Source organism: Beta vulgaris, chromosome 9 (assembly GCF_026745355.1).
Source record: "Beta vulgaris subsp. vulgaris cultivar EL10 chromosome 9, EL10.2, whole genome shotgun sequence".
Taxonomy (NCBI): domain Eukaryota; kingdom Viridiplantae; phylum Streptophyta; class Magnoliopsida; order Caryophyllales; family Amaranthaceae; genus Beta; species Beta vulgaris.
Genome location: NC_079210.1, coordinates 41,652,026 through 41,668,793, shown reverse-complemented (window position 1 = coordinate 41,668,793; position 16,768 = coordinate 41,652,026). Strand labels below are relative to the sequence as shown.

The 16,768-nt window shown below is 34.4% G+C and overlaps 2 protein-coding genes across 2 annotated transcripts; both read left to right on the top strand.

The window, feature by feature from the left end:
- Positions 1–2,691: 2,691 nt before the first annotated feature.
- On the top strand, positions 2,692–5,241 carry LOC104904178 (expansin-like A1). Its single transcript, XM_048636317.2, has 5 exons — positions 2,692–3,016; positions 3,367–3,476; positions 3,675–3,853; positions 3,976–4,105; positions 4,747–5,241. The coding sequence occupies exons 1-5, from the start codon at positions 2,908–2,910 to the stop codon at positions 4,990–4,992; spliced, it is 774 nt and encodes a 257-aa protein (XP_048492274.1). The 5' UTR covers positions 2,692–2,907; the 3' UTR covers positions 4,993–5,241.
- A 4,924-nt stretch (positions 5,242–10,165) lies between these two features.
- LOC104903845 (expansin-like A1) lies at positions 10,166–14,003 on the top strand. Its single transcript, XM_048636237.2, has 5 exons — positions 10,166–10,344; positions 10,631–10,728; positions 12,181–12,365; positions 13,029–13,161; positions 13,461–14,003. Exons 1-5 carry the CDS (start codon positions 10,233–10,235, stop codon positions 13,701–13,703), a joined length of 771 nt encoding a protein of 256 aa, XP_048492194.1. The 5' UTR covers positions 10,166–10,232; the 3' UTR covers positions 13,704–14,003.
- The last annotated feature ends 2,765 nt before the right edge of the window (positions 14,004–16,768 follow it).

Here is a 16,768-nt window from a genome sequence, read left to right as displayed (position 1 = left end):
GATGTTAGGTTATTCATGGAAGAACAAAGAGAATACTTGATCGAAGATTAAAGAAAGGAGAATTAATCAAGATCGAAGTGAAGATGTTTATGAGATGAAGAATCAAGCTTGGAATGAAGATTAGAATGCATTAGGAGGTATTATATTTTTTGTGTTAAGGTCGAGTAAAGGTAAAAGATGTTTGGAGTTGAATTCTCAAAAGAACGTAGTTATGTTCTCATGACAGGAACAGACACTGGTAGAGTTTAGGAACTATGATTGGGAATTGACTTAGAAACGTAATTAAGAACACCTAAACCGAATTAATGTTGAGCCTATAATAGTAAAATAGGAGTCCTAGTTAAGTTTGGCCTAGATCCGCTAATTTATTAGGGAATTAGTTAGGAAAAGATTTTTAAATTGTTTCTTTTAATTGAAAAAGATATTATTCTATGGGAAATTCTCACTGGTACCATCTAACTATCGACTTTTCTCAATGGTAGGCATTATTCTTTTACCTTCCCAATGGTACCACTATGTTTATGACTTCTTAATTAAATTGATTTTTTTATTAAAAATAAGTTAAAATTATTAATGGCTATAAATTAGAAATACAATCTTACCCATTATCTTAACTTTTCCTCCTATAATTCAATATCCCAACGATTCATCACATTCCAATTAACAGAGGAAGGTCCAATTTTGATGAGGATGAATTTTTGGTGTTGGGTAGTGCGTATGGCAGCCAAGTATTAGATTAGGGTAGATATTCTTTTTTTAAAAATATTTATTAGTTACTTTTAAAGTTTAGCCTAATTTCTGTTAAGAATAAAACACTTTAAATATAAAGTCATAAATATAGTGGTATTATTGGGAAGATAATTAAAAAAATGTCTACCATTGAGAAATGTCGATAGTTAGATGGTACTAGTGAGAATTTCCCTTATTCTATTTTAAAATCTTATCTTTTATTTTTAATGAATAAAACGATTTTCTTCTTTAATTAAATCTGTTTTTTGGGTGGATTTCATATAAATTGAAAATATATTTTTCTTAAATTGAATTATTTTAAAAGGTTCAATTATTCCCCAAGTAACCACTTATCACATAATACTTACTGCTACACGTTTAATGAGTTAGTGGGTTAGCTTCTTTGTTCCCAAATAATTTAATTAGTTGAGATCATGGGCTTAGTGGGTTAATTAGTGGTAAATTAATTCGTGACTACTTACTCTGTAAATAGGCGCCTAATCCCAAGATTAATTTGTGTCTGACATAACTTAAAATATTAAGTTGTCTAAAGTGTCAGTGTCTTGTTCCAAAGAGAATTCATACTTACTATCTTTTGTTTTTACTCTTCCATTGTTATCAGAAATTGTATTTATTTGGTTAAGGGATATGAGTGAACTTTTGTAAGTGTGAGAAAGCTTTGAGTGAAGCAAGAGAAAGGAAAAAGGAAAGGAACTTCAAGTAAAGTTTGAGAGGAACAACAGTTAGTGGGAACTTTTGTTGTGAACTTGAGTTTAGGAACTCAAGTTGTGGCTCGAGAGAATTAATAGGTTTGTAACAGAGTTGGCCTATTTTCGTGGAAAGTTTGAGTTAAAATCCCTTGTGGTCGAGGTTGTTTCTTCCTATTGGGCCTAAGAAGTTTTTCCTCATTAAAATCTCTTGTGTTCTTATTGTGTGTTCCCTAGCTAGCTTTTAATTCCGCAAAAAGTTACGCTTATTCTCTTACTATAATTCACCCCCCCTTTTATAGTGTTCATATTATACAACAAATGGTTATAGTGGCATTATTGTTAATGGATCGATAAGGTTATTGTTGAAATTCGTAAAGGAGTTACAAATTTAACTTGACGAAGTACATAAATAAGTGGGCGAGCGAAGTTAATGAGGGTAAGAGAGCGTTTGGTTCATATGATTATGGTATGACGTATGGGTTTACAATAAGTAAATCCTATGCCTAGTGTTTGTTTAAGAAAGTGATAGATTAAAAACCATACCTCAAACCCGTAAGGTATAGGGTTTAGAAACCCAAGGGGAGTAGTTGGGTATGGTTCGTATCAATACCTTTAGGTATAATTTTTCATTCCTAAATTAAACCAGACACATGATATTAGGTATCAAGTTCCAAACCTGTCACCTTGATTTCATTCATGATTCCAAACCCATATCACACCATATGAACCATCCCCTCTAAGTGAGACTTCTAGGTATGGATATTCGAGTGTAAATGACGATTATAAAAATGAACGGATAAAGACAAAGAGTAAGTGGAAATAAGTAGAACCTGTTAAGTAGGATATTAGGGAATAAATTGGAAAATATTGCCCATAAAAATTAAAATTTTAAACAAAAACAAAAAACGCTTTAATAAGGAATTTAACAAAAGAATAAAGAAAAAAAAAAAGGATAGAACACCTCAATAGAGTAATAGTTGTAATTTTGTTCTAATCCTAGAAAAAAAAAAGTCTTAATCTTGTAATGGTCTTTTACATTTTGTACAATCCAATGAATACTTTGACAAATTGTGCCTCAAAGGATTAGGTAACATATGGTTCTAGAAACTATTGGCCAAAGTCCCAACCCAATGGTGAGTTTGACTTTTAATTTAGTAATCTACTATATGGTCAATGCTTTGTACATTGTTCTTCTTAAGTACGTAAGAACTAAAAAATAAGTAAGGCAAAACTTGGAACGAGTATTTTTTTTTTTAAAGTTCCACTGTTAATACTACAATTGTATTGGACTGATTAATAGTTTTTCCCTGGATTTTACTTGATAAAAGCAGCTACTAAGCCTTTAATCTACAGCAAGAAACAGGTGCATGGCCTATATATATAGCTTCCGAACTCCATATATGCTTCATCCATCATAACTCAAATCTCATAACATATTACATATATACTAATTATTGAATTAAGAATAATGGCACTCATTGTTCTAAGCTTCCTCTTCATTCTCTTGTCATCTGCATCTGCTTGTGATCGTTGTTTGCATCAATCAAAGGCTACTTACACCGGCTCCCTATTTACATGTAATCTTCGTTTTCATTTCTTCCTTCCTTTCGTTTCTGCATATACATCTTAAGTTATACCAATATTATACGTGCAGATACTATTATATATTATTTGGGAGTATCATACGCAAATCCTTTTTCTTGTTCATTTGGGCGGACCTAAATAAGCAAATAAGAGAAACGGCATGATTTCAAATGAGTAAAAAAATACCCTTATATGTGTATAATAAGCAATGTATAGAAGAGGCCGGTTGTAAAATAAATGTGTTGAAATTGTACCATTGCATGCATGAGCAACATGATAACACACTAAGATATAATTATATACTTCTCTGGCTACTTTTGATGAGTTTCGTTCATTCATGCAGCTGGATCATGTGGATATGGGCCTTTGGCCATGAATTTCAACGGGGGACTACTTGCCGCTGGGCAGCCTTCTCTTTATAAAGAAGGTGCTGGCTGTGGTGCCTGTTATAAGGTCTGGTTTTTTTTATTTAACTAGGAGTCGTCTAGGACCAACCAACTGTTTTCTTTTTGTTTTAATTTATACACCTCCATCAATAATTGAAAAGATTCTCTCCACAAACAAAGTCGAAATTTCAAGTGAAAAAGATAAAAAAAAAACAGCGAATGTATATTTCAATGGAATATGATTTGTTTGAAACTTATTATGCAGGTGAGATGTAAGCACCCGGGACTTTGCAGGAGCCAAGGGACCACGGTAATGCTAGCCGATTCTCACGGTGATAGTAGTCGAGACTTTGTCCTTAACAAAAAGGCTATGATAACAATGGCTAACAAAGGCCACTCAGAAAACCTCTTGAAACTTGGAGTTGTTGACATTGAGTACAAGAGGTAAGAATGAGGACATTGAATTTGCTTCTTATTCTCATTGCATAGAATAATTACAATTATGTAACTTTTTACATCATGATTATGCAATCTTAACTATGTTAGTTGTATTTTATATGATGTAGGGTGCCTTGTTATTACCGAGGAAACCTTGCACTACGAGTTGAAGAGGCCAGCAACAAACCCTATTATTTGGCCATTAAGATCTTATACCAAGGTGGTCAAACTGAAATCACTGCAGTTGATGTAGCTATGGTAAGTTTTGAAGATATATCTAAGAGTTGTGAAGCATGAAAAAGACCGTTAATATCCATTGGCCTTTTGCTAATAAAACACGGAAAATGGCAAGGATCTGGAGTATTTTAGTATCAAACATGTTTTTCAGCCATTTTTTCACTACATAGCATCTAAATTCTAAGAGTATCAAGAAAAATAATGTTTTCAATTAACCGCGTGCACAATAAATGTGGGGCACACTGGTAATTTTACGCGTTGGAGAGTAAGTTCTATATTGGTAACAACTTGACGCTATATTGGTATAATTACCAACAATTTTGATACCAAATTAAATTCACTCTATTTAGTATAATATTGTTATTTGTTAGTACCAAAATATAACAGTTGATACCATTTGAGTTTTGGTACTATATTGTAATTTTGTACTAATTTGACTATATTTGATATTAAATTGTAACCTCGGCAAACTCAAACCCCTTCATATGTGCGTAGTGTACATGTATCAGACGGAGAACACCATATTGCATTGGTACTCTAAACTCTAAAGTGCATAAAAACCTCGTTAGAAAGTAACATTATTATTATGTATTTTCCTTACAATAATCAATAATGGTAAGTAACATTATACTTTTTTTTCTTCTTTACTTTTGTTTGGGCAGGTGGGCTCAAGGAACTGGAACCCAATGAGGAGAACTCATGGAGCAGTGTGGGATGCACAAAAAATGTTATCAGGCCCACTAAAATTTAGGTTCTTGGTAAATTCTGGGTATTACTACAGAAAGTATTATGAAACTCGATCTGTCTTGCCTTCTAACTGGAGATCAGGGGTGATATATGATGCTGGTATACAAATTAAGGACATTGCTCAAGAGAAATGTTACCGATGTGATGCTACCTTTTGGTAATTAAATGCATGCTTATGGGGTTCTACATCTTTGTAATATAGGGGTTTTCAACCTAAATAAAAAATATATCAAATAAATAAATATTGGCCATATGCCTCTTGAATAAAACTATTGTATGTGTGAATTTTTATATTTGTGAATTTTGTAAAATCTTCCTTCTGGTAGGTTATGGGTGTATTGATTATGGTATTTCCTCATGTAAGAAATATCTATTTCAATAAATAATACTAAAGTGTGTTTCTATTTTTATTATTTATTGTGTACATATGAACGATAAAAAAATATAGTAGTACTACTACTGCATTATTATTATTATTATTATTATTATATTATTATTATTATTATTATTATTATTATTATTATTATTTATTGTTATTGTTATTGTTTTTAGTATTATTATTATTATTATTTATTATATTATTATTATTTTCATTATCAGTTCAATTTAATTCGTTTCAGTTCAGTTTAGTTTCAAGCAGTCCAAAAGAACGGGGCTTAAATATGTTCCATCCAATGTAAAAAAAAAATCAACCTTTTGATTATTCCAAAACAATGCAACCTTTATACCCCTTTTTTTTAGTAGAATAAAGCCAGATAAAACCTAGAAAAGAGCTAAACTTGACGGTGGACAATTGGTGAAAAGGTTACATAAAAAGGTTGCTTAAAACATATAAAAAGAAAAGAAATTACCAATTTTCTAAGTAAACTTTCATTTCATCCTACACAAAGAAAATCAGGTATAGAGATTGTATTATTCAGAATTAATCAAAAAAATACATTATTATTTGCGAAATACCAAAAGGTTAAATTATTAGAAGCAATTATTCCTTGAAAAAATTTAGAAGCGAAATTCGAAAAGAAATGACTTTAGTACTAATGTACATTTATGATTTATCTAGAGGCTAATCGAGTTTCACTCCGTTGGCGTTATGTTAAAAATTGTGGGTTACTTGTGTACTACCCATCATATGAGTAATTTTTTTTTTGAACATGAAGATATTATCTTTAGTTTTTGGTGTGCTAACTCGGAAAAGAAAAAGCTACCTCTTATTGCGTGGCACACTCTTGAGCTCCCCAAGCAATATGGGAGCTTGAACTTGGCCAACCTCCAAGACAAAAATATAGCTCTCCTCTTCAAATGGGTTTCGAGGCTATCCAAGAGCCTAATTCTCTTTGGCGAAACGTGATCATGTCCAAATATGGGTACGACTCTACCCTCTCAATACATAATCTCTCACCACCTTAAAAGGGGGGTCCTTGGAACCAAATATGCAATATTATTCTTAACCATGAGGTGGCAAAAAAATTCATTCCTACGTTGGTTTGAAGAAAATTGGTGATGGAATTAATGTTCTCTTTTGGCATGACCTTTGGGTGGGTGATCTCCCCCTCAAATCAGTTTGCCAACGCCTCTTTTTACTCACCCAGTTCCCAAATGCTTTGGTTAGTTCGTGTGGGTTTTGGGATAGGAATGCATGGCAATGGAGTCTATCATGGAAAAGAGCCTTTAGGATTCATGACTCACAGGAAAGTGTAGCCCTTAACTCATTGCTTGGGAGGGTGGTTCTTCTGCAGGAAGGGGTAGACACACTGATTTGGACCCCAGAGAAAGCTGGAAAATTTTCAGTAAAGGCGTGTTCTCTATTAGAGCTGGCTAAAGCTCGATGCCATCATCACCTTGACTCTGTGAAAGGTATTTGGTGTGGACTCGTGCCTTACCACATTAAGATCTTCGCTTGGTTTGCCATCCTTGGTAGACTAAACACTAAAGATAAGTTGGTTCGACTTGGTACTATCCCCATTTTAGATTCTTTGTGCGTTTTTTGTAAGTTTCATCATGAAAATTCGGAACATCTCTTCCTTCATTATGATCTCTCTCGAAAATTATGGTGTTGGTGGATGCACTTGTGGGGAATTTCATGGGTATCCCCCTTTTCTTTGAAGGATGCTTTTGATCAATGGGACTTTCCAAACAAGGGAGCTTTCTTTAAGAAGGTATAGGCTGCAAGTTTTTTCATCATCTTATGGACAATCTGGAAGGAAAGGAATCCAAAACTATTTGAGGGAGTATCTACTCAATTACCACAGCTACAAGATCTTATTCTTTTGAGACTAAGCTGGTGGATTAAAGGGTGGATGGACCCTTTTCCATACTCCTCCAACGACATTATCAAAAATCCTCATTGTCTCATATGGCTCCCCATCACTGCAGCTCCTTGTCTCAACCCCTCGACCTTGTCCACATCAGAATGCTCCCCTCCACAATCGAATACTCTCAAGTGGAATGTGGACGCCTCGCTCAATCCATTCTGAGCAAAATCAGCTATAGGGGAGTTATTCGTGATCATGAGGGAAACTTCATCTACCTATTCTCTTCTCCTATACCCACCATGGAAATAAACAGTGCTGAAATTCTCGCCATCCATCGTGCCATCAAGATTCATCTGAGTAGTAAGCGTACCTCTTGCACAAAGTTTTGCATCGAATCAGATTCGCTCAACGCTGTCAAGTGGAGCAATGAGCCTTCGGGGGGGGGGGGTCGTGGAATCTGACTTTCATCCTTAACTTCATAAGGAGCTTAACTTTGAAGGGTGAAGTGGTTCTCTTGCACAAAGGGAGAAGCAGTAATTTTGTTGCTGATTCATTGGCTAAACAAGGCTTAGATAGGAATGATGAGTTTCTAGCTTGGTTGTAAGATGGGCCATGTCCCGTGTCTGTTGCTTTGTCTCATGAGTTTTCAGATTATGACCTAAGAAATTGGGCCTCGATTTGTAACAGGTTATTTGGACGCATTTGCTCCAAGCCTTAAATCTATTAATGAAGAGCCACTAATTATAAAAAAAGACAGTATGTCATATTCTTCCTACACCAGTGGGCCAGGTGATGAGCGTTGTCCACCTGTAGTCTGGGCACCTTCATTAGCATACACCACATAATGTTTTTGGCTATGGATCGGATGTTATCAATGGTGTGGTTGATTGTGATATCCAATCATCGACGCGACTTTAATATTTGTACGAGCAATGCAGAATATGTATGTACTTCTTCAGTTTCAATTTAGTTGTGACACTTTTAAAATCACGGACTCCTAGGTAATTTTTGGAGAGGAGAGATATAGAGAAAGAGAGAAGTTATCACCCAAAATAAAAGTGTAACATATAATTTGAAACTTACTAAAATATAAAGTGTCACAACTAAATTGAAATGGAGGAAGTAGTTAAATTAAGATGAAGCCAACATCTCTTGCCCATTGGAGAGCCTTAAGGCAGACTGTAGCTTCAGTTGACACATCCGAGTTAGCATAGTAGCATATCCCTTGAGAAATATGAGGCTGGCTTGTGGTGGGAGAGCAAACCCAGGCAACCCCAACCATTTTTGTGACTATATCCTAGGACCCATTTATGGTAAAGGTAGCAGAGGGGGATCCATGGTGGTGCTCACCTAGATGTGCTATGAGGAATCCTGGGGGATAAGGAGCTCCGAAGGATGAGTGAGATATGGTACATATTCCCTTGAATATAACACAAGTGTTGCCTACTACTTTCCTGGAACTGTTGAGTTAGAACGAAGATTGTTGCCCGCACATGATTGAAAATTTGTTGGTTGCGAGTTTTCCATATGGACCACAGCGTACCAATCATCAAAGGTAGGCGATTGCCATTATATCCATCTTCAAAGTAGTATGTGAGTGTCCAATGTACTAGTCATCGACGAAACAAGAGGTTAGGGGAATCCATGGCCTGAGCAGTTAGGTGGCTTAGATCCCAGAGTTTGCTAGCCAACGGGCAAAAGCGAAAGAGGTGTTGGCAATATTCAGGTCCTTCAAGGAAAACAGGAAATTGGTCAAGTGAAGATATTTGTCGCTTGAAAAGATTTTGTGCAATCACTAAACCATTATGCTAAAGCTTCCACGAGAAAGTATTCCATTTAGGCATGATGTTCAACCCCTAAATAATGCGAAAAAAATTCGTATCTCTGGGTTACAAATTTCATTTTGCTGTTGTCGGAGTAGAAGAGTATACCCCGACTTGGTGGTGTAGATCCTTGAACGAGTGAAGGGCCAATAGAGTTGGTCTTGTCGATCTATGTGGGTGGGGATTTCTAGACTTTTGATGCTGCGGCACTCGTGTTCTCAAACAATCGGTTGATCTTAGACACATCCTTGATGGTTGCGGGAAGGAGGAGATTTGCAACTTTGAGAAGAGAGTAGATTCCGGTCCTTAAAAACATGGGGACTAGTCCATGTACCCAGCGATGCGTAGAAGCTTGTATTTGAACCACACAATAGACTAAAGAAATGTTCCCCATCTATCCATTCTTCTTTAATCATATGTAGCCAGCGGCTAGCGGTACAAACTATCATCTAATTAAAGATTGTCCAAATTTGAGGCAAACTCACGTGTAGGTGATCATGGTAATTAATGACGGGATCTTATAAGATTACCATAACTAGAAGGAAAATGTCTGAGTAACTTCCACCATTGACAACTCTCTTAGACACATTTATTAGAATAAAATATTAATATTTATGTAATAAATAGAGGAAAAAAATCACATAAAAGTAATGTTTTAACGTATTTATAACCAATAATAAAAGGGTTGACTATCACTCACCACAACTATGATTATGAATAGATTCTATAATTAGGGTCACTCAATCACTCTTATTATGGCCAAGATCTGAAGAATCCTTAATGTCACAGTTAATCATAATCCAAGAAACGACAAAGAATCTTAATCTTATTCTACTATTTTTTTTTTTTTTTTTTTGAAAGATTATTCCACTAGTTTGATGGACACTTAGAGCATCTTTCAGAGCATTTAATTAGTAATTGATACTCTTGCATGGCTATTGGCTAACACTTCAAATATTTTAGCTATCCGTGTTCCGCGATACCAGTGATCACCTGACCACGGAGCTAAATTATTGTATACGTTGTTTTCTCAAACCTCGTGTAGTCGTGTGTGATATCTGTTCATGAATTGATTATTTATTCTACTGTTTCATGCTTCTAATCTCAGCTTCCTCAATCAAACAAAGTCGAAGCTTCGTTCAAATTTTGGGAATGGATTTGTAAATTATTAAATATCTTAAGCCGATGTATTGAACTATTAAACGTAATAATATAGGTAAGATTCAATCACATGACTAAGTTTCCTTTCTATATATAATAAGCATCAACTCAGAATCAATATTTCAAACAAAGTACTCAGTCCAAAACAAATCTAAATTTTAAAAAATGGCTTTTTTTCTGTGCTTCATCTTCCTATTCTTCTCATCTGCTTCTGCTGCTTGTAACCAATGTGTCTTAGCAAAAGCTGCTTTCTTTGCTAGCACCGAAGGTCTTTCAGGTGCATTCTTCTTTCTGTTTTATTAAGATTTAATATAGCTTTGGTTTAATTGACAAAAACCAATATAATAACATGTCAAAAAATGAAGTGTGTAATCTTTAATATGTTGAATTAGGATCTGTTCTCCCCACCTTATTTTCAATTCAGTTCAGTTCAGCTCTGGATAATACTTTTACTTTCACATATCACTATTTATTTCATTCATTTCAGTTCAGTTTAATTTAATTCAGTCCAGTTCAGCTGTTTTATGCCAAATAAAATAGGCCTTTAATGCTTTTTTTTGCAGGTGGAGCTTGTGGGTATGGTGCTTTATATGGTGGACATGTTGCAGCTGCTCTTCCTTCACTATACAAGAATGGTGAAGGTTGTGGTGCTTGCTATCGGGTATCTTTCTCCTGCTTCATTTCAAGAGCTACTCTTTAAAGCATATGATAAAACAAACTAAAGTTAAGGGCACGTTCGGTATTATTGTGGTTTTCTATTTTTTGATTTTTTTTTTCAAAGTTATATGAATATGTCCTATAGTGAATAAAAAATTGATCAAATTTATTGGGTACATGATGATTTTGAAAACTGACAACTGAAAAGTGAAAATCACTTTTTCTAGTTTTTAGTTTTTGGTTTTTAGTTTTCAAAAATACTGAAAAGAAAAAATATAACGAACAGGCTCTAAGATTTTTTTTTTCTTTTTGGGCTAGAAAAAGAAGTGATTATTGATTTTCTCTAAATATGATATGTGCCAACTTTAGGCTCATAAAAAATGTATTATAAGGCATGCCACATATATGATATTATGATGTAAATTCACACCTTCTACATTCTCCTCTACCACGTGACATATGAGTATTAGCATGGAGGGTGTTTAAAAATGTGAGAGAGTGTAAACATTATAGTCGGATGTATGATGAAAATGGTATTGGACTATTAGTAGATACTTTTGTTTTCAAGCATGAAAGAGCACAATGATGTTTTGACTTTAAAAAGTCAATAATGACCATATAGGTTAGAATTGCAAAAACACTTGTACGAGGAAAGTGGATCTGATTAATACCTCATTATGACATTTTTATTCCATTAGTTATGACTAGATAAGCAGTGAGATTTCCCCTCAAAAGAAAAAAACATGGCTTTGATTAATAAAGAGAGGTTTGGGGGTAAAATTAGAAATTTGAGCTTATATTAGAGGATTTGACTAGTCAATTCTCTAATTTGAGTGTTTAGTAAAAAGAGATTTTAATTAGCTCATAGAGTCCAAAAAGCTCTTTTTGAAGATGTTGGAAAGAGGAGTTTCTTGACATTAGAGGTTTGAGAATGAGTGGGCTAGTTACATTTATGTCTAGCTTAGAAAGTCGTTAAAAATTACATTAATAAATAATAAAAGGTACAAAAATAGATTATTCACATGTCCTCATTGATGATCTTACACAATAATGTAGCAATCAATTATCAGTTACTTACCAAACACTTTTATAGAAATTGTTAATACAATCAGCTAGTCAAATCGGCTAATACAATGAGCTAACAGCTATCAGCTAATACAATCAGCTAACAGTTAACAACTATCCGCTAATTGCCAAACATGACCTATGACTAGAGTCTAGAGAACTTACTTTCTATAATGGGAAAGTTGACTTTTGGGAAGTGAAAAATAGAAACAGAGCGATAATCAAATTTTGTGATCTCTACACTACTTTTAATTGTGTAGGTTCAGTATTTGCATAAATTAAAGGATAGCATTAATACAAGTTTGAATATCACTTTGAGTTATGGCCAAAATGTCTTTTAATTGATACTGCAAGTTATTGATTAATTTAGATGATTTGTTGTGTTGTACAGATAAGATGCAAGAAGAGAGAACTTTGCAGTAGAAAAGGGACAACAATAGTTGTAACTGATATCCACAATGATAAGAGCAACACCACTGATTTTGTGTTAAGTATCAGAGCGTTTAGAGCCATGGCCTTACTTGACAGGGACAAACAACTATTACAACATGGAATTGCTGATATCGAATATAAGAGGTATATATTACTACTGAAACGTTTGCCACAGTCGATGTATTTGTTTTATCAATCTATATTTGTATTGCTTCTGTTTTTCAAACTTGAGATGTATAACTCAATTTGTTGTATTATAAGTAAGCTAAGGTTTATGTTTCCAATGATATGTACTAATTATTCACTCTGTCTCATACATACTTCCTCCGTATTACAATAAGTGAAACATAGATAAAGTGGGGAGTTATCAAGGAATTTATAGAGAGAAAGTTGGGATCACAATAAAGTAGAGTGAAAAGTATTGAAGTTGTGGTCCCCTCTTACTTTTTAGTGGTACATTTGTAATAAAAGTGAACTTTTTTTACCATTTGGAGCTTGGTTTCACTTATTATGATTATTACAAATAAGGAAAGTGTTTCACTTATTGTGAAACGGCGGAAGTAATAATGAAGAAATTACGATGGATAAAGTTGGTAGGTGAAACTTTAGAGAAAAATGATATCCTAATTAAATGGAGCAAATAATTTGAGGTAGGGAAAATATCCATTTTTTATTATTTGAACTACATACTTACATTATTACATGTCATGCATTACCTATAATTTGACCTTAATATATATTTGCATCAAACCCTAATACTGTGATAAAGGAGGGAGTACTAAAGCCATGATTTTGAATGTACAACAGGGTGCCTTGTAATTACCATGGTAAAAACTTGTCTCTCCGGGTAGAAGAGTTCAGTAAACCTCCCAACTATTTGGCAATCAAAGTCCTCTACCAAGGTGGTCAAACCAGTATCTTAGGAGGTGATGTGGCTTCGGTAAGTAGTAAAGCTTTACATTTCCTGAACTGTTTGCCAATATGTTCTGTGCAACTTGAACTCCTTGAATTACCACACATCTTTGTGTCGGATCCTTAACACTCCGATATAGACATTTTAACACTTTATTTTGAGTCAAATTCATGCCTGTCTTTCATAAACTAGCTAAATCAGATACTTGAGCATGTACCTATTTCTAGCACAAGTACGCAAATTCGAGTGACATAGCCTTTAATTTGCAAAAACAAGTATACTCTTATTGATATTTTGTACTACTTTTGGCTATATTTTGCAAATAGGTTGATCAACCAAGTTCTTGGGTTTCGTTGACCCGAAATTATGGGGCAGTTTGGGACACAAACAATGCCCCAACCGGGAAGCTGATGTTCAGGTTTATGATTGGCTCAGGCTTCGATACTCGCTACTTCCAAGCCAATGAAGTTCTTCCCGCAAACTGGAAGCTTGGTGTTATATATAACTCTACTGAGCAAATCAGTGATGTTGCTTTAGATGGTTGCACTCCTTGTAAACCCTGGAAATAAACCAAGCTGGTTTGATCGCCTCAAATTGGTTCCATTAAAAATGTGTTGCTGATGAGTAATGAAATGTCTTAGATTTTGAAATGAAGTTATCTTTACTAGACAATGAATTGTAGTACATATATCTAGAGGCTAATCAGCCTTAAAAAAAATGAGTAATTGCCTTTAGTTGCAATTGAGGATGTCTATAATTAAAGGTTATCCAAGTTCTAGGTCAAGTCATGCATAGTTGTATTAGATATTCCGTCCATTCGACAGTTGATCAATGGTCATTAATGAAGGAATCCTTTCAAAATTATCATACGCCAAGTTGTTTGATGGCCAAGATCTTTGAATTTTCTACCTCAATGATATACTTCCTCCATTCTTTTTCTACAACAACAATTACCATCTTAGATAGTTTCACATCTAAATAAATAAATCTATTTTTGGTAAAAAAATACAACTTTAGTTATCATTTTTACTTTTACTCTATCTTGCTAAAACCATTATTAAGTACTCTCTTTGTCTCATAAAATTGTTCTTAATTTATTAAGGATTTATCTATCTCCTACTTTGATTTTTTTTTTTTTACAGAGGAGAATACAAAAGGAACATGTACCGCTCTCCTTTTCTAGCCATAGTAGACTAGTAGCTAGTTTATGAGCTTAGAATATGTTCAATGGTTAGACTATTCAAAGGGTTTATCAAATATTATATTAATTTCTCTTTCCTCCACATCACTCATACCCAATCTACTCAAAAACCTCTATTTTCTTACTCCCAATGGTTAGACTAACTGTTGGGGTCATCACATTTCCCATAAATCAATAATACTTTGCCACTTGTCACACCCAAGTGATACTTTTCATATTTTTTTCTTTTGTAAACGGTCCATATTCATGAACTGGGCAAGCCTCTCTTTCCTCCCTTTTTTTCCCTCTCTTAATTGTTTATTATTTTTTTAGCCTTCTCTCTCCTCATGAACTGTCAGTGGACCAACCACTGGACATACTCTTAGGAGACTTTATCTCTAGAACTATTAGTAATCGTAATGAGAGTAAAGACTAAGCTAAGGGTCCGTTCCGTATTATTGCGGTTTTTTGTTTTTTTGGTTTTTTGATTTTCAAAGTCATATGATATATGTCCTATAATGAATAAAAAAATTAGTCAAATTTATTGGGAACATGATGATTTTGAAAACTGACGACTAAAAAAAGTGAAATCACTTTTTCTTATTTCCTATTTTTGGTTTTTAGTTTTCAGAAAAACTGAAAATTGAAAACAAAAAACGATAATGAACGGACCCTAAAGTAAGAAAATCAAGCTGGATACTTTCGATACTGGAATCGCAGCTCTTTGGATGTAGGAGATATTAAATAATACTACCTCTGTTTTTATTTAGTTGCAACATTTACTTTTTTGCACAAACTTTAAGAAATGAGAAAAGAGAGTATAATTGACCCACTTTTCCACTAATACTATAATTAAATGGGGAGAGCAGGTAAAGTAAGGGCAATATAGTTAAATTATCCCAAAAGCTTTCCTAAAAAAGAAAATGTTCACTAGGGGAAAAAACATAAAGGGTTGCGCAGGAAGGGCTGCGCTTTTCGTAAAAGCGCAGCCCTAATAGTGAAGGGCTGCGCTTTTTTAATAAAGCGCAGCCCTACTAAGCAGAAGGGCTGCGCTTTTTTAAAAAAGCGCAGCCCTTCACTAGTAGGGCTGCGCTTTTTTAATAAAGCGCAGCCCTTCTGTAGGTAAGAAAAAAAGCGCAGCCCTACTAAGTGAAGGGCTGCGCTTTTTTAAAAAGCGCAGCCCTTCTGCTTAGTAGGGCTGCGCTTTTTTAAAAAAGCGCAGCCCTTCCTGAAAAAATTTGAAATTTCGGAATCGCGGGCTTTGAAATATTGAGCGGGGATTCGTCAAATATATTATCCCTCATTCTCTCTCTCTCTCACGTCCCTCATTATTCCTTTCCTCCTTCTCTCTCATCCTCTCTTCTCTATCATCCTCTCTTCTCTCTCAAAAACTCCCATAAATATTTGCAACAAAAACCTTGAAATGATTTGCACTAAACATGGCGACGGAGTCCGATTGCCTATTGTGATACCTTTTCGGAAGCGAACGAGCCAACGAGTCAAACTCACGCCACCGTGATGTTTAGGCTTTTTAAGCCATCCGAGTTCGTTTAAGCCTCCAAATAGCCATTTTAAGTTTTTCCGAAATTTTTTTTTTCCCTTAAATTATGTATTTGGGTTTTGTTTTATGTATTTAAACATTATTAGGTTGTAGTTCTTGTATTTTCAGATCTATAATGTTCTTGTATACTTCTCTTTGTTTATATATTTTGATTAATGTTCTTGTATACTTCTCTTTGTTTTGATTAATGTTCTTGTATACTTCTCTTTGTTTATTTTGATTAATGTTATTCTTGTATACTTCTCTTTGTTTATTTTGATTAATGTTTTTGTATACTTCTCTTTGTATATAATTTCTTGTATTTTCATCTTTGTTTGATTAATGTTCTTGTATACTTCTTGTATACTTATTGTATACTTCTCTTTGTATATTAGTTTTTGTTCCTTTTTTTCATTTTCGTTTCATTCTTTTTATTGTTTTGGTTTAGTATTTTCGTTTCGTTTCCTTCTCTTCTTTTTAATTTCAGAAAATGTGAGATTATGAGTAAAAAAATGCAAAAAAAAAATTTTTTTTATTTTTTTTTTTGGTAGGAAGGGCTGCGCTAGTTAGGAAAAAGCGCAGCCCTTCTAGAGCTAGAAGGGCTGCGCTTTTTCCTAACTAGCGCAGCCCTTCTGGGCTAGAAGGGCTGCGCTTTTTCCTAACTAGCGCAGCCCTTCTAGCTTAAGGGCTGCGCTTTTCTAGCGCAGCCCTACTTAAAAAGTGAAGGGCTGCTACTGAAAGGGCTGCTGTCAAAAAGCGCAGTCCTACATGCCTTTTTTAGCGCAGCCCTTCTACATTTTTCCACTAGTGGTTGCAACTAATAAAAAACACCTAAAAGTAGAAATTGTTGCAACTAAATAAAATCAGAGGTAATATTTAATGAGTCTATCTTCATTGTGACGGACCTTGAATTT